The sequence below is a fragment of the Rattus rattus genome, chromosome 5 (assembly GCF_011064425.1).
Source record: "Rattus rattus isolate New Zealand chromosome 5, Rrattus_CSIRO_v1, whole genome shotgun sequence".
In the NCBI taxonomy this organism is placed as follows: domain Eukaryota; kingdom Metazoa; phylum Chordata; class Mammalia; order Rodentia; family Muridae; genus Rattus; species Rattus rattus.
This window is the reverse complement of record NC_046158.1, coordinates 11,659,650-11,675,720: the sequence shown is the minus strand read 5'-3', so window position 1 is coordinate 11,675,720 and position 16,071 is coordinate 11,659,650. Positions and strand designations below refer to the sequence as shown.

Here is a 16,071-nt window from a genome sequence, read left to right as displayed (position 1 = left end):
GCCGAGAGTCAGAGCCTGAGGCGCAGGCGCAAGAGAGGGGACCATCGATGCCTCGGGGCTCTGGGCGTCGAGTCTGGCTCCTCTATAAAGACTCGGAGGCGGGGACTAGAGCGGCGGCGGAAGCCGGGCGCAGCGCAGCGGGCAGAGGCACCGCGGTGAGTCCCGGCTTTGGCCCCGCCGTGCTCACCTGTGTCATCTGCCCTGTCCCCAGTCACCGGCCTTGTGCCCCATTACTCCCAGTCCTGCGGTCACCAGCCTTTTGCCACTTTCGGTGTCCCTCGTCCCCGGTCCTGGCCTTCGTTTATTTTCTCGGGCCTGGTCCCGGTCGTGGGCCTCGCCCTGCCTTGTCCTACTTTAACTGGCCTTTGCTACCTTCACGGGCTTTGTTCACTGTCACCGTCTTTTCTCCTGCAATGTCTACACTTGTACAGCCTTTGGTGGCTTTATCTGGCCAGTGATAGCCTTGGTAGGTTGACGTCGTCCTAGTTCACCCACGGTGTTCAGTAGGTCACTGAAGGAGATGCTGCCCCGTCTAGCTAAGCAGCGTGGTCCCTGCTGTCTGCTCTGACATTCATAAACCTCACTCATTCTTACCACCCTCCTGGCTAGGCTCTCTCCTGAAGCCACACGACAGCCACTGGGCAGCAGGAGCCCCTTCTCAGAAGAAAGTTAGCCCTGACCTGAAGTCCTGTGGCAGCAAGGTCAAAGACAGGGTGAGGTGCTAAAACTTGGACCTGCCAGTTTGGGCAGCCCAGACCTGTTTGCCTGCCTTGGTGCTCACATGTCTCTCTGGGCCCTGGAGCATTAGGGAAGGTGTCAAAGGCCCCCCACCTGAAAGGTATAAAGATGGGGCTGCCCCCCCACCTTGCAGGTTGTATCTGGCCTAGTAGTACTCAGGTGCTTGCTGTCTGGCGCCCCTGGAGAATGTGAGGTGGTGCAACATTACCGTCTGGGTGCTTCAAGAGGGTGTGTGGTGGGGCAGTGCTACTTGTACACACACACAGGGACACACACACATCCCCCCTCCCCCTGCACATGCTCAGTGCAATGGAATTCTCGGCTGGGCAGTTGGTGGGGCTGGCTAGGACTGCCATGTCTGGAACCCCAGACCATCAGTCTCTCCCTGGGGTTGGGGGTGAGGAGGCCTGGGTTGAGAGCAGCCACTGGTGGGTTTCAGGACCGTCTGGGCAGAATGTCACGATGGATGAGGGGGGCATGCCCCTGCTCCCCGACAGCCTGGTCTACCAGATCTTCCTGAGCTTGGGCCCTGCAGATGTGCTGGCTGCTGGGCTGGTGTGCCGCCAGTGGCAGGCTGTCTCCCGGGACGAGTTCCTATGGAGGGAGCAGTTCTACCGCTACTACCAGGTGGCTCGAGATGTGCCCCGCCACCCAGGTCAGTACTTACACACCCTAAACCTGCTGGCCTCGGGCAGGGACTCATGGCCCAAGGACCTCACACATTGGTCACACTGGGGGAGAGGGAGTCTCTGTAGTTGAGACCTAATTAGTGCATAGTGAGTTCCAGAGTCCCTACAGAACAGCTCCGAGTAGCCATGCTGTCAGGAGTGACACTATATTGCCCACAGCGGCCACATCCTGGTATGAGGAGTTCCGGCGGCTCTATGACATGGTGCCCTGTGTGGAGGTGCAGACACTGAAGGAGCACACCGACCAGGTCCTGCACCTCAGCTTCTCCCACTCGGGGTACCAGTTTGCCTCCTGCTCCAAGGACTGCACAGTGAAGGTGAGGGTGCCTCTCCCATGCAGTAGAACTCAGTGGGAAGAGAAGCCAATGGTGAGAGAAGCAGAAAGGGCCACACAGGGCCTGGAGGCCTGGTCTGGACCACTCAAGACCCAAAGCTAAGAACAGCTCTAACCTCTAGTCAGCTATTGGTACGATGTCCTAAGAGTGGGTGGTGAAGGCCTAAGCCAAGGTTCTTGCCCATGAGGACCCAGCACCCTCAATGGAGAAGAGTGAGGACTTCTGTGCTGCCCTGGTGCACTGGCCTGGTAATTACCCTGCAGCCTCTCTGGTACAGATCTGGAACAATGACCTGACCATCTCTCTGCTGCACAGTGCAGATATGAGGCCATACAACTGGAGTTACACCCAGTTCTCCCAGTTCAACCAGGATGACTCACTGTTGCTGGCCTCGGGGGTGTTCCTGGGGCCACATAACTCCTCCTCAGGCGAGATAGCTGTCATCAGCTTAGGTGAGTGTGGGCACCGGGCTGGGCTGCCTGTCCAGCTGTGCCCTGTCGGCAGCTTGCCCATCTGTGCCCTTCCCCCCAGACTCCTTCGCCCTGCTGTCGCGTGTGCGAAACAAGCCCTATGATGTGTTTGGCTGCTGGCTCACAGAAACCAGCCTCATCTCGGGGAACCTGCACCGCATTGGAGATGTCACCTCCTGCTCAGTGCTGTGGCTCAACAATGCCTTCCAGGTTCAGACCGGGACAGGGGCAGGCTGGGCGACAGGTGGGGTAGGGCAGGGCCCAGGGTAGGCTGCACCCCAGGCCTAGCCCTCTGGCCAGCACCCACCTGTTCTGGGCTTTGGATTATGTCCCACACAGGATGTGGAGTCAGAGAACGTCAACGTGGTAAAGCGGCTCTTTAAGATCCAGAACCTCAATGCCAGCACCATCCGCACCGTGATGGTGGCTGACTGCAGCCGCTTTGATAGCCCGGACCTCCTGCTGGATGCTGGTGACCAGGCTGGGCTCCCCTGCCGAGTCTTTGACCTAGGTGGGGACACTGAAGAAGAGGCCACTGACCCAGGTTTGCACACCTCTGGTTCTGGCCATGTCAAGGAAGGTTTACGGCGTGTGTTTGATAGCGTCCTGGATGGACATGGACAGCTGTCAGATTGTGCACTGGAGACCAAGGTGGCTGAGCTGCTGGCCCAGGGCCACACCAAGCCCCCAGAGTGTCCTGACGCTGACAGCAGGAACAAGTACCTCATCTTCACCACTGGCTGCCTCACGTACTCACCTCATCAGATCGGTAATGGTGGGCAGGGCAGGGCCGGGCCTGGGAGGGTCAGCAGCCATTGTGCTGCTCCCCGGACCAGCAAGGCCCCTTAGGTGAAGCTTGACTCACGCACTGGGATACTGTTCTGGCCCTGGCACACTTGAGTAAGAGTGGTGGAAACCCAGGCGGAGATTGGTCAGCAAGTGAGCAGATGTGCAACTGTGCTTGAGTCTGAGTGTAGACAGTGTTTGTGGACTCTTAGGCCTGTTCTTGGATTGGGAGTGCCCTGGTGGTGATGTCCTTGCAGGCTCTGGATGACCCCTCACCCTGCTCTCCACGCAGGCATCAAGCAGATCCTGCCGCACCAGATGACAACTGCAGGGCCCGTGCTGGGCGAGGGCCGGGGCTCTGATGCCTTCTTTGATGCCCTGGACCATGTCATTGATGTGCATGGGCACATCATTGGCATGGGCCTGTCTCCCGATAACAGGTGGGCCCGGTGAGCTGGGGGCAGCACATACAGCCCTGTGTCCAATAGCTGGCTTGCACCTAACGTGTGCCCCTTGCCCAGGTACCTGTATGTGAATAGCCGTGCCTGGCCCCCTGGCTCAGTGGTAGCCGACCCCATGCAGCCACCGCCCATTGCAGAGGAGATTGACTTGCTGGTGTTTGATCTGAAGACCATGCGGGAGGTGAAGCGAGCTCTGCGAGCACACCGTGCCTACACGCCCAATGACGAGTGCTTCTTCATCTTCCTGGACGTCAGCAGGGATTTTGTGGCCAGGTGTGGGCTCAGGTGGGCCCCGGGGCTTGGGTATGGGCTTCAGCAGATGGGAGTGGGCTCATCCAGATGCTATCCCGCAGTGGGGCTGAAGATCGGCATGGCTATATCTGGGACCGCCACTACAACATCTGCCTCGCCAAGCTGCGGCATGAGGATGTGGTCAACTCAGTGGCCTTTAGCCCCCAGGAGCAGGAGCTCTTGTTGACAGCCAGCGATGATGCCACTATCAAAGCCTGGCGCTCACCACGCATTGTTCGTGTCCTGCAGGCTCCACACCCACGCCCACGCCCCTTCTTCTCCTGGTTTGCCAGCCATAGGCGCTGAAGGCTTCGGTGATTTGAGCCATTGGAACCTCCTGGGGAAAATGGCCCCTGTGGTTCCTTACTGCCCTGGGACAGAGTAGCTTATAGCAGTAACGCCTTAGGAGGGGCAGCCTGACCCCAACACACAACCTGCTCACTCAGCCGCAGGCTTAGCACTAGGGTAGGCCTTGTTGGCAGCACCAGAGACCCCATGTTAGCCTCTTGGCCACCGTGGGGTACACGGGACACTGGAAACCCTGTTCTTCACCTACCCTCTTCCCTTGGGTTGGCCAGCTCACATAGCCCCAAGCTGACCTCTGCCTGGTACCTTTCATACTCAGCCAAACCCACACCCTTGGTGTCTTGAGTGTACCCTGGGTGGCAGGCCACAGGCACTGGTCTCTGATAATTCGGGTCTTGCTACTGATGGAGTGGCCTGCAGTGGACCATGGGTGCTGCATGCTGCACTCATGAACTGTTTGGGCCTGAATAAACAGTTGGCAACAGCACATGTCATCTAGTCTGTTTGTAGGGAGGGGCCCCAGGCCTTGCTGGCCAGTGTCATCCTGGTGATGTCTGCCTCAGGTCCTCTAGGTGTGTATCCCTTTGACTTCAGCCTGTGCACGGCTGTGAGAGCCAATGGCTGCAGGAAGATGGACCCGCCCAGCCTGGACAGTACCCAAAAGAGGGTGGGTTTTAGCACAGTTGGCTGCATCCTCTGGATGCTCCCAGAGCAGAGTAGGGGTGGGGATAGTGACGCAGATCTGTAATCCTTGCTCCTCCGGGAGCTGAGGCAGGAGGATGGGGAGTTAAAAGCCTGATTGGACTACAGAACAAATTCAAGGTTGATCTAGGCAACTTAGTTAGACCTTGGCTTAGAAAAGTAAGAGGTTTGGGGGTTGTGGTTTATGGGGATAGTGCTTGCCTTCAGTTCAACTCTCGGTGCCACCATAACCCCCTCTGAAAATGTGTAAAGTGCCAGGGTGCAGGAGGGCAGCTCTAGGCTGTCCTGGGAGCTTACATGGTGTATGGTGCTGGCAGTAGAGAAGATTTGGGACTCCAGCGGGGGCGGCCTCCAGAGTGACCAAAGTGACTGGGTGAGCAGCCTGTTACAGTGACATCTCATTTAAAAGCTGTCCTCCCATCAGGAACAGAAAACTTACCCAGGGGACTGGATGGACGGACAAGGTAAGTGTCCTTGCAGGTCCAAGCTAGCAAGTGAGCACAGGTTACCTCCCATCCTGCATCTGGCTGCATCAAGGGGATTAGGACGGGCACCAGGCACAGATGCACCAGAGAGCCAGGCCTGGTCTATGTGACCGCTGCAGTTGGAGGGCAAGTTGCAGTGAGCATCCATCAGCGTGAACAGTAGTGCCAGCAGGATAGGAGGCAGCCCTGTTGGAAAGCACCTGGGTTCCTCAGAGGACAGCTGTGTGGCTTGGTGTGGAGCACCACGTCTAGCATGGTTCCCTCCTAGGGCCAAAGCAACAGTGCTAACCATTCTTCACAAGATGAGCATGAAACTATGAACTCAGAGCCCATAAGAATCTTTTCTTGCCCTAGAGAGTAGACCAAGCTTGTACTTCTGAGAAGTCCAGCAGCTTCCCAGTAAAGACTTTGGATTTGACTGATTCAGAGTAAAAAGAGAACAGCAGTTTCTGTAGAACAGAAAGAACACATCACACAAAACCAGGGCATGTAGGAATTTGAAACTGAAGTGTGGAAACAGTAACAAACTACAAGTTCAGCCTTTTAAATGCTGGGCTTTACGCAGGACAGACAACATGGCTCACCAAGGGAGCCTGTGGCCAAGCCTGTCTGACTGCTCCTCAGGTCACACGCTGGGAGGAGAGAGCCTCTATGTGCCAGCCTTGGAGTGCGTGCCCCCATATGTACAAAATAAAAATATAACTTTAAAGGAGGAGGGGTACTCATACCTCACCTCCAGCTGCAGTGGCGAGAGGTTCAGGGTTTAGAACTTGGCACATTTAACACATCCCTGTGAAAAGCAGCCCAGCCAGGAGAAGGTCTGACAGACAGTGCTTAGGGCTATGGGTCCACAGATGTGGCTCTAAGTGCAATGGCTGAGAGTCTGGAGACTGCAGGGCAGGAGGCAGCCAGTTAGCTGCCAGCGTTCACTCTAGCCTCCTGAATTGGGCAGCAGGGCCCAAAGAGCAGTCCTGAGCACTGCTGGCCCGTGAGCTGCTTGAAAGTGCCCCACATCCACAGTCCCAAGGTGAGACTCCTTCCCCCTGTATCTTCTTGCCATATGAGCCCTCCTGTGGTTCAGTCAGGGAGGGCAGGACAGGGCAGCCAGGTGGTTAGAATCCAATCACCTGGCTAAATGGCCAAACGAGGCCTAAAGGGGAGGCTGGGAAAAAGTGGGGGAAAAACAAGTTCAGTCTGAAGTACAGGGGTAACAGAACTGTGGGAGTTCTACATTTAAATTTAAAGCAAAAATAACTCCCCGGAGACCACTGAAAACTTGGTATTCAAATTTTTTCTTACATTTTTGGGGCACCTGATGCAGCACTTTGGGGGCCAAAAGGCAACTTGCAGGAGTTTGTTCTCATGGTGATGTGGGTTCTGAGGATCCCAGGTCACCAGGCTTAGCAAACACTTCACCTAATGAGCCTTCTCACTGGCCCTAAAGTGCAGTTTATAACCTTTAGAATACTGAAGCTACTATACAGAGAGAGAGTTAAAATTATAATAAACTAAAGTACACTAAATGGTCGAATAGCCATCCCATTATAGGTAGGAAAACCAGAGAAGAGTGGAACACAAAATCTAAGCATATCAAAGGTCACATAAAAATAATCTTTTAATTTTTCCCTGCAACAAGGTATCAATGTGTAGCCCAGGCTGGCCTCAAACTTGAGATCCTCCAGAAAAGTGGCATGGTAGATGTGTCCCACCACACACAGCTCCAAATGAGTCCTGAATAAGAACTGAGATCCGACTCTGCCGTGACACCCGGCAGCAAGCCTGGGCCCTCCCTAAATAAAGCCTGCAGCACAGCTGGGTTAGGGCACGGACAAGGGTCGCCCCAGGACCCAGGAGGGAGAGGCAGAGTCAGCACAGCGCTCTGCTACAAGCCCCACATGGAGCAAAAAGTAAAGCAGCCCAGCGGGAGGGAGGCAGCGTGACAGCCAGCATCCAGGACAGAGCCGCTGCCAGCACAGCTGCATAGAACACTCCCGGGCACAAACACCCAGGCCGTGGCTCTGGGTGTCGGCAGGGCACAGCAGAGGCTTGTCCGGGCCTTCCTTGGCTCCTGGTGACTCGTACCTATCTTGGTTTGTGCAGTGCTCCTGTCTGTCCTCACACAGGTGTCTGTCCCTTTAATCTGTCACATTTGCTATGTGTGTCTAAGTCAAAAGCTCCACTTTTACAAAGCATCGGCCATAGTGGATTCGGAACTACTTTGATGACTTTTTTAAAACTTGTTCATCATTCTAAGGACCCTAGTTCCCATTCCGAGGACCCGGTTCCCAGGGCATAGTTCAGGGTAGAACTCAGCCTCTGACAGTGAACTACGTGCACGGGACAGGTATACACAGAGCTTCCTACCCACTCAGGACACGCTCTTCTACAGTATCCACAGAGAAGCTACCAACAGACCACAGCTTAGGTCATCGAGCAAATCTCAACACTTCCAAGCTTTTATTTAAGGCTGAGCATCCCTGTGTCTTAGTCCACTCTAACCAAACACCACAGCCTGAGCGGCTCACATGCAACACGAGCTTACTTCCTACAGTGCCAGGGGCTGCGAGTCCACGACCAGGTGCGCAGACCCGAGGCTCCCTGAGGGCTGTTTCCTAGGCAATCAAAGGCTCTCTCCTGACAAAACGCACACGGTGGAGGGCTGGGCACACTTCTCCAGGCCTACAACGGTTCTATTTTCATAATCCAATCACCTCCAAATACTGTCTCTTTGGAGGCAGGTTTCTACATTCGTCAGTCCTGCCTGGCAGAGGTGGCTCTCCGGAGGCGGGGGTGTCAGCCTCAGGAACTCACACAGGTCTGTTGACTGCAGTTCTCCTAGGCAGGGGTTGCACCTGGCAGCACCCTACAATTTGGCAGCCCAACGATTTCCAAGATTTCACTAGGTATTGTCGATGGTTGGGGGTTTTGCCCCTGTAATGTCCAGTGCCCTCTCCTGACTGCAACATCCTATGACAGCCAGCTGGGGTCACTGTGGCTCAGCTGCTGCAGGATCAACACCATGGGTAGGGGGCAGCAAAAACATTTCAGATGTTTCTAGGGCTACCTTCTGGTACCCTCGCCAGAGTCTCCCTGGTCTCCCTGGCCAGCCATGGACAGAAATCCAGGCCTTTTCTGGTCAGGTCCTCTAATCCTCCCAGCTCCAACCATTATCCAGTTCTAAAGCCACTTCCGTGCATCCACACCAGATACATGTTAAAAGCAAATTTTAAAAGCTTCTGTGGCCAGCCAGGGCTACACAGTGAGACTGCTTAAAACACAAAACTGCTTGGCTTGATGTTGCACACCTTGTATCCCAGCACTCAGGAGGCAGAGGCAGACACATTTCTGAGTTTGAGGCCAGCCTGGTCTCTATATACCCTGTGAATTCCAGGATGGCCAGGGCCACAAACAAAACCCAGTCTCAAAACAAAACATGGTATCTGTGTCAGGCACAGTGACTCTCAGCACTCAGGAGGCAGATGCAATTGGATCTCTATGAGTTCAATGCCAGCCTGGTCTACATAGCAAGTTCCAGGCCAGTCAAGATTACTTAGTGAGATCATGTCTCAAAAAATCAACCAACTAAAGGGATCTGTGCGTGTGTGTGTCAAGAAGTGGCCTCCTGCTGCCTCCCCCACGATGAGCCTCTCAGCCTAGGTCCTATCCAGTAGCTCACTTGTGGCCACCCAGGGCCATTATAGGTGCCAAGGGCCTGAGCCCCCGGTCCAGGAAAAGCACCCTAGAAAGTGCTGACTATTCAGGGGATACAGTGCCCCAGTACTTAGGCTTTCCAAGGCTGATCCTGGTCACTGGCTATGGGATGATGTCACAGGTGAGGCAGGTACAACATAGAATGAGGCCTGTCATTGGACGAGAAGGAAGGATGGGTGGGAGAAAAGTTTGAGGGAAGAGGAGGAGACTGGTGCGGACCTAGATTGGGTTTTTGTTTTGTTTTGTTTTGTTTTGTTAATTTTACAACAACAGATGGAGAACCAGGGACCAGAATCCACTAGGGCCTTGTGTTGAGGAAAGTTTTACCACTTTTTTGAGCCAAATTCAATTTAGATTGGGTTTTAGACTGTCTTTTATTGTTATAATTTTACAACAACAGATGGTGAACCAGCGTGCTGGGCGAGAATCCACTAGTAATCCTAAGAGTTGAGAGAAAGTTTTATTTTCAAGGTAAGACATCATGATGTCTCAAGTGCGGGAACGTTAAACACAGAAACACGAAGCAGCCTGGGCGGCAGGCTGTAGGTCCCCTGCTGTGTGAAAAGCAATGGCAGCGGAGAGTTAGAGATAAAGCTGCTTTAGAAGTCCTTTAGGACACTCATATTCCTTCTAACGTGGGCTCCACGGGAATTTTGGGTTTAGATCCTAGTTAGACATGCTACTTCTTAATGACAGGTATTATTAAAAGGTGATTAAGTTTGTTTTTAGAAAGAAAAGAGTAAAGAGATTACCTGAATCAGGTGGGGATTTTCGTCCATGGTTCGGAACTTAGGGAAAAATTAGTCACTAACTCCAAGTAGAGTATTGTGATATTTACAAGTTATTAAGGTTAAATAAATATCTGTGACTCCGGGTAGAGAGCTTAACAGATGGATATAGTGGGCTAAAGTCCTGGTTTGATATGTTGCTTATTAATATTGGAATTGATAGAAGGTATTTGGTTTGTTTTACGAATTACCCCCCTAAGGGCCATATGGCTCATTGATGCCGGCTAGTGAAGGTTTGTGGTTATTTTTGATATTTACCATAACAGGAAGCTCGGATTCTCTTAACATAGGCTCCACGGGAATTTCAGATTTATTTCCTGATATCACAGAGTACAAAAGCCTATCAGGCTTATTGTTTAATTGTTTAGCTTACTTCCTTTTTAAAAAATTGTTTAATCTTTGGAATGGGTGTGACTTTGAGTTTTATGGTTATATTATTCCTCTGGGAGAGAGAGCAAGATACAAGTTTTTCTGGTTACAGACTAAGGAACACAGTATTTTGAGAGAAAAATTTTGTCTTTGTATATTTAAAAAGTGTGATTAGGCTCTGGAAACCTCACAGAGTTGTACTGATCAGATTTGATAAAGGTAGACCGCCTGAAAAACTAGATTCAGGAGAATCAGACAAAAAGATATCTCGATTCTAAACTTTTGTCTTGAGAGTTGTATTTTACAGAGTGTGCCTACTTGGATTCCTGGTCTCAAGGACTTTCAGCTGGGTCCAGTCAGGACACATCGGCTACAGCATTTGCTTCATTCTTCCTACCCCCTACCCCCAAGGATATCTCAACGCCCATGTACAGCTTGAAGAAGTTATGGAGGAGTCATCGCCCCAATTCCCTGGACTTTGGGGGGCTGAAAGTGGTTATTCTAAAGTTGTTTTTATGAGGAATTTAGAAATGGTTGTAATTTGACAGGGAGGAATTAGCTAGATTGAGTTATACAGTCATAATCTCATTTGGTAGATAGGCTGGGATCTTATCTTTGCTTTGGTATAGAATTTATTTGTCAAAAAAGTTTAAAAGTACAAGGTTTAGAGCCAGTCCTTCTATGGATGTCATAACAAACTTTCTGAGTTGATTACACATGTGAGTTAAGGGCCAAATAGCAAATTCAGGGCTCTGACTTTGTGAGAGAACTTTCAAGATAATATTAAGATATAAAGACAACAGTCCAGATTACCTTATATAGATGGTTTTCAAAAACGTCAGAAATAAAATTTGAGATTTAAAGTTATTTATCTTTTGTTGAGACATATCTGCTCCTAACAGTTCCCCTTTGGCAGATTTATGAAGAATTTGAACATCTCTACCTCCAGGTGAGGCAATACTTTGTGGCTAGGCAGCCACTGGACAAAACTGCCTGTTTCATCTGCAGACTAATACTGTCCAGAAAAGGACAAATTATGCAGAATAGTTGACTGATGAGCTCTGCCAAGACAGGGTGATCAGCCCTTCAAAATCTGCATTTCTTTCTTTTTTTTTTTTTTTTTTTTTTTTTTTTTTTTGGAGCTGGGGACTGAACCCAGGGTCTTGCGGTTGCTAGGCAAGCGCTCTACCACTGAGCTAAATCCCCAACCCCAAAATCTGCATTTCAAGAGTCTGTCAGTTGATTTTGGGCCAGAAGGCTGAAGACTTGAGCTCACATGTTGCTAACAGGGGACTGTGATAGTGGAGATTTGTCTCTACAACCTCTCAGTTCTGGAAGCCATGTTAGGCTTCCTATGTGTATAGATATTTGGTCATTCTCAGATTTCTGATGGAGTTGAAGACGGATTATAATCTCATAGCCCATCAGGCTGTTTAACTCTGAAAATACATATTTCATTGGATAGTTATCAGATATTATACAAGCTAGCCAGGATATAATATAGATTTTAAGCCTTTCTTAAGCTGGAATGGATAACTAAATGTTCTGTTCAACTGATATAGTGTTGGACTGGGTGTTAGATATATTTTATGCTCTTAATTACAAAATGATAATAGTTGTGCTCAGCTTATATTTGAGAAAAAAGTTTCTTTTTAATTAGGCAAAAAGGGTGAAATGTGGGATGATGTCACAGGTGAGGCAGGTACAAGATAGAAGGAGGCCTGTCATTGGAGGAGAAGGAAGGATGGGCGGGAGAAAAGTTTGAGGGAAGGGGAGGAGACTGGGGCTGAAAGGAGAGCAGAGGGAAGGCAGAGAAGCCACCTCTGAGAGAGAACATGGAGGCTGACGTTGAGATTCCATGCTGTACTGTTTTTATGTACTTACAGGCTGTTATGAATGTTCTTAAGGGATGGATGTGTACCGGGCTTTGTATGTTTAGGTGGGCAATTATATCTTATCAATTGGATCAAAGGTTACTGTGTTGAGTGTTCTTTCATGTGCAAATTTAAGTGTAAGGAGTGTGGGGCGGCTGGTCTGGGCCGCCAGGGAGTTGGGATGTGTGGTTCTGGCATGGACACCTGCCTTGGGAACTAGATAGGTAGAGAGATGGCTGCCAGGCTCAGAGAGAGGCCATCAGCAGTGTGATATGGGATGGAGCAGAGCGGGTGAGACGCTTTGCTGACTGAGATGAAGATGTCTATCAGATATCTTGGGGCACTGTGGTGCCGGACCTAGTGGGGGGGACAAAAGACAGCTTTTATTTTTTATATTGTTACAACAACAACAACAACAACAACAACAACAACAACAACAACAACAACTGGCTATCCACTTCACTCTCCCATTCATGGGCACCATGTTTGCGTCCTCGTCAACTGGCAAATTCTGCCATCCCACCCCACCCCTAACTTCCAGCAGTATGCTCACTGATGGCCTGGTTCATTCTGACCAATGCAGGGTTCTGTGGTACCAGGCTCAAGTTAGCCTCCCTAGCCCTTTACTCCATCCCACAGGGCTTCCCTGACCCCAAAACTGTCACTTGCACAAAACAGAAAACAAATCCCAAGCAGCTACCATCACCAACACAAAATAAAGACAGAGAGGGAAGGCCCCGGGTGTTAGCTTCTGGTCTCCACATGCACAGGCACCGCATGTGCCTATACACACTTAAAACAAAGCCCTCCCACTAACAAGTACATAAGAACACACAGTAGACCTCCATATCTCTAGCAGGACCGAATGCCAGCAGCGCTGTGCTCAGGTGCTCACTAGGTAAAACAAGGTCACAGTAGAAGGCCTCTGCACACGTCCTCTGGTCCCTGAGATGGGCAAGAGGCCAAGCGTGCAGGAGACCGAGTGGAGATGCTGGAAGGAATAGGTCAGGAGGGAAGCCGATGCCAGGACGGTATGAGATTTCATCAACACCAAGAACTTACAACTTATCAATCGCAGAGTTTAAAATTTACGAATTGCTTAGCTTTGGAAAACTTTCCATTTACTTACTTCTGGATCTCAGTTAAAGCAGGACACTGAAATGTAGAATTAATCCAAACCCTACACCTTGTGCAAACAAATAAGGAACAACATACCCAACTGTCACATGAGAAACACTGTAATGACTGGAGATCACAACAGAAAACTGTCATATTTGATGTTGGCAAAGAATTCTGAGAGGCTTAGGGAGACAGTTCCACTGGTAAAGCAGTTACAAGGCCAGCATGAGGACCTGAACTCAATCCCCAGAAGTTTTACACACACACACACACACACACACACACAGAGCTGGGAGTGACCTGGGTGGCAGTAGTGGTGCACACTCCGGAGGCAGGGGCAGTCAGATCTCGAAGTTCAAGGCCAGCCTGGTCTACAGAGTGAGTTCTAGGACAGCCAGGGCTACACAGAGAAACCCTGTCTTGAAAAATAAAACAAAACAAAAGGAAACAAAACAAGTTGGGAGTGGTAGTGTGTGCTTATAATTAATTCTACCACCAGGGACACAGAGATGTTGTCCCTGGTGCTTAATGGCCAACCTAGTATTCCAGGCCAGCAAAAGGCTCGGGTCTCCGAAAAAGGTGACTGGTCCCTGAGGAATACCTGAGCACACCTCTCCAGAAGTGCACGTGCCGTGCATGCTTGTGTGGCACATGGCATGTGGGCTCCTCCTTCCAGCATCTCCACTGTCTCCTGCACACGTGGCCTCTTGCCCACCTCAGGGAGCAGAGGACGCCTTCTACTGTGACCTTGTTTTACCTAGTGAGCACCTGAGCACACAATAGGCCTCCAGTATCTCTTCGGCAGGCCTGAATGCCGGCGGCGCTGTGCTTGTGTGACACACAAATCTGAGACAAGATACTGAAAGCATAACCCACACCAAGCACTGCTCAACAGCTCATCAAAACCAAACGCTTTCCTACAGAGCAGACACGAGATGAGAAAATGAAGCTAAAAAAAAAATCCAAATAAGTTATATATTCAACCAGGCTTGCATCTAGAACAAGTCTCAAGCTCAACCCTAAGAAAATATGCAACTTAAAAGCAGGTAAAGCACATGGGAATTTAAACCATGGCGAGATGCGATGTGTTGGTTAGCGACTGCTCTGAAAGCAGCGTGAGGCCCAAGTGCTGCTGCGGCTGCAGAGCGACAAGAATGTAGCTCGCATGGCACTTCACCGAGAACACAGCCACACCAGGGGTGGTGGCGTAGCCTGTAGCCCCAGCTATTCTGGAGGTTGAGGGAGAGGAGCCACTGAGTCTGAGATCGGACTGGGCAGCATAGGACGCCTATCTCAGTAAGTAAAAGAATGAGATGAAATGCATTTTCTATGGGGCATGGTACTCTAATCCCAGCACCTTGGAGTCTAAGGCAGGAGGATTATGAGCATGAGACCAACATGGACTAGACAGTAAGACCCTGCAGCAAAAAATGTATTTAGAGCCTGGAGATGCACATCAGCGAAGTGCTTGCCTCACAGGCCAGTGCTCTTATTCAGAATCCCAGCACTCTGCGGGACCTCTGTGAGCGTCGCCAGCCTGGTCTAGAGGGAGTTCCAGGACAGCCAACGGTACAAGGTGAGACCCTGTCCCCCAAATAGATGATTGATTGATAGATAGATAGATAGATAGATAGATAGATAGATAGATGGATGGATAGATAGATAGATAGATAGATAGATAGATAGGCAGGCAGGTAGATGACAGATAGCAGACATAGACAGATGACAGACTGCATAGACCTACCTGGTGTGGTGCTGTGCCTATAACCCTGGCATTGAGAGGTGTCTCAAAAATAAAACAAGCCTCACGAACTTAACACATGACCCGGCAGCTCCACTCTTCGGGTAAACATTTGAGAAATGCAGCTTGCTTCGTGACAATCCCAAAATACAGCTGTCACCCTGCAAAAACCTGAAAACCACCCCAGTAAGTTCCCACAGGTGAGCAAACAGACACATTCACACAGTGGGACACTAGCCTGGGAAGGAAACATTGGACGGATGTTTGTTTTTTTTTTCTTCACGTCTCATTGTATAGCCCTGGCTGGCCTGAACTTGCTATGCAAAGCAGCCTAGACTTGAACTCACAGAAATCCAGCCGTGTCTCTGCCTCCAAGTGCTAGGATTAACGGTGTGTGCCATCACACCGTTACACACAGTGCTCTTTAAAAAGACAACCTGAGTGTGCTTAATGGTTTTGTGTCAGTGTGACACAAACTGAAGTCACCAGTAAGCAATACCCCTCATGACTTCTGCATCAGCTCCTGCCTCCAGGTTCTTGGCCTGACTGAGTTCTTGGCCTGACTGAGTTCTTGCCCTGACTGAGTTCTTCCTGACTGAGTTCTTGTCCTGACTGAGTTCTTGTCCTGACTGAGTTCTTGTCCTGACTGAGTTCTTGCCCTGACTGAGTTCTTGGCCTGACTGAGTTCTTGCCCTGACTGAGTTCTTGGCCTGACTGAGTTCTTGTCCTGACTGAGTTCTTGTCCTGACTGAGTTCTTGCCCTGACTGAGTTCTTGTCCTGACTGAGTTCTTGCCCTGGCTGAGTTCTTGGCCTGACTGAGTTCTTGCCCTGACTGCCCTGACTGAGTTCTTGCCCTGACTGAGTTCTTGCCCTGACTGAGTTCTTGGCCTGACTGAGTTCTTGTCCTGACCTGCTTTGCTCATGGTGTTTCAGCACAGCAATGGGACCCTTAAGACAGGAGGTCATCAAGTCCTTGCAGTGGTTGCCAAGCAGGAGGTCTGGGTGGATGGAGACTCATCTACACCACGTTTACCATGGGCTTACACCTCACCACGAAGAAAATCTGATTGTGCTAATGACGTTTACTCTACTGGCTATTTTAGCTGTAAAAGGTGACAGACCAAGTGGTGGTGTTTCGACAGGTGACAGGACGCGCGGTCTGAAGTGCTAGAAAAGACTAATAAAAAGAAAAAAGAAAAGAAAGA

The 16,071-nt window shown here is 50.6% G+C and overlaps 1 protein-coding gene across 6 annotated transcripts; it reads left to right on the top strand.

The window, feature by feature from the left end:
* On the top strand, positions 1 to 4,563 carry Fbxw5 (F-box and WD repeat domain containing 5). Of its 6 annotated transcripts, XM_032903088.1 has the most exons (10): positions 2 to 155; positions 610 to 713; positions 1,178 to 1,393; positions 1,587 to 1,744; positions 2,040 to 2,214; positions 2,294 to 2,442; positions 2,572 to 3,001; positions 3,311 to 3,458; positions 3,540 to 3,752; positions 3,833 to 4,563. In XM_032903088.1, exons 3-10 carry the CDS (start codon positions 1,201 to 1,203, stop codon positions 4,074 to 4,076), a joined length of 1,710 nt encoding a protein of 569 aa, XP_032758979.1. In that variant the 5' UTR covers positions 2 to 155; positions 610 to 713; positions 1,178 to 1,200; the 3' UTR covers positions 4,077 to 4,563. The 6 variants fall into 6 exon arrangements, with proteins under 6 accessions (XP_032758980.1, XP_032758977.1, XP_032758979.1 ...); XM_032903089.1 differs by lacking the exon at positions 610 to 713 and having other exon boundaries at positions 1 to 155; XM_032903086.1 differs by having other exon boundaries at positions 1 to 155; positions 610 to 1,393.
* Positions 4,564 to 16,071: the final 11,508 nt, after the last annotated feature.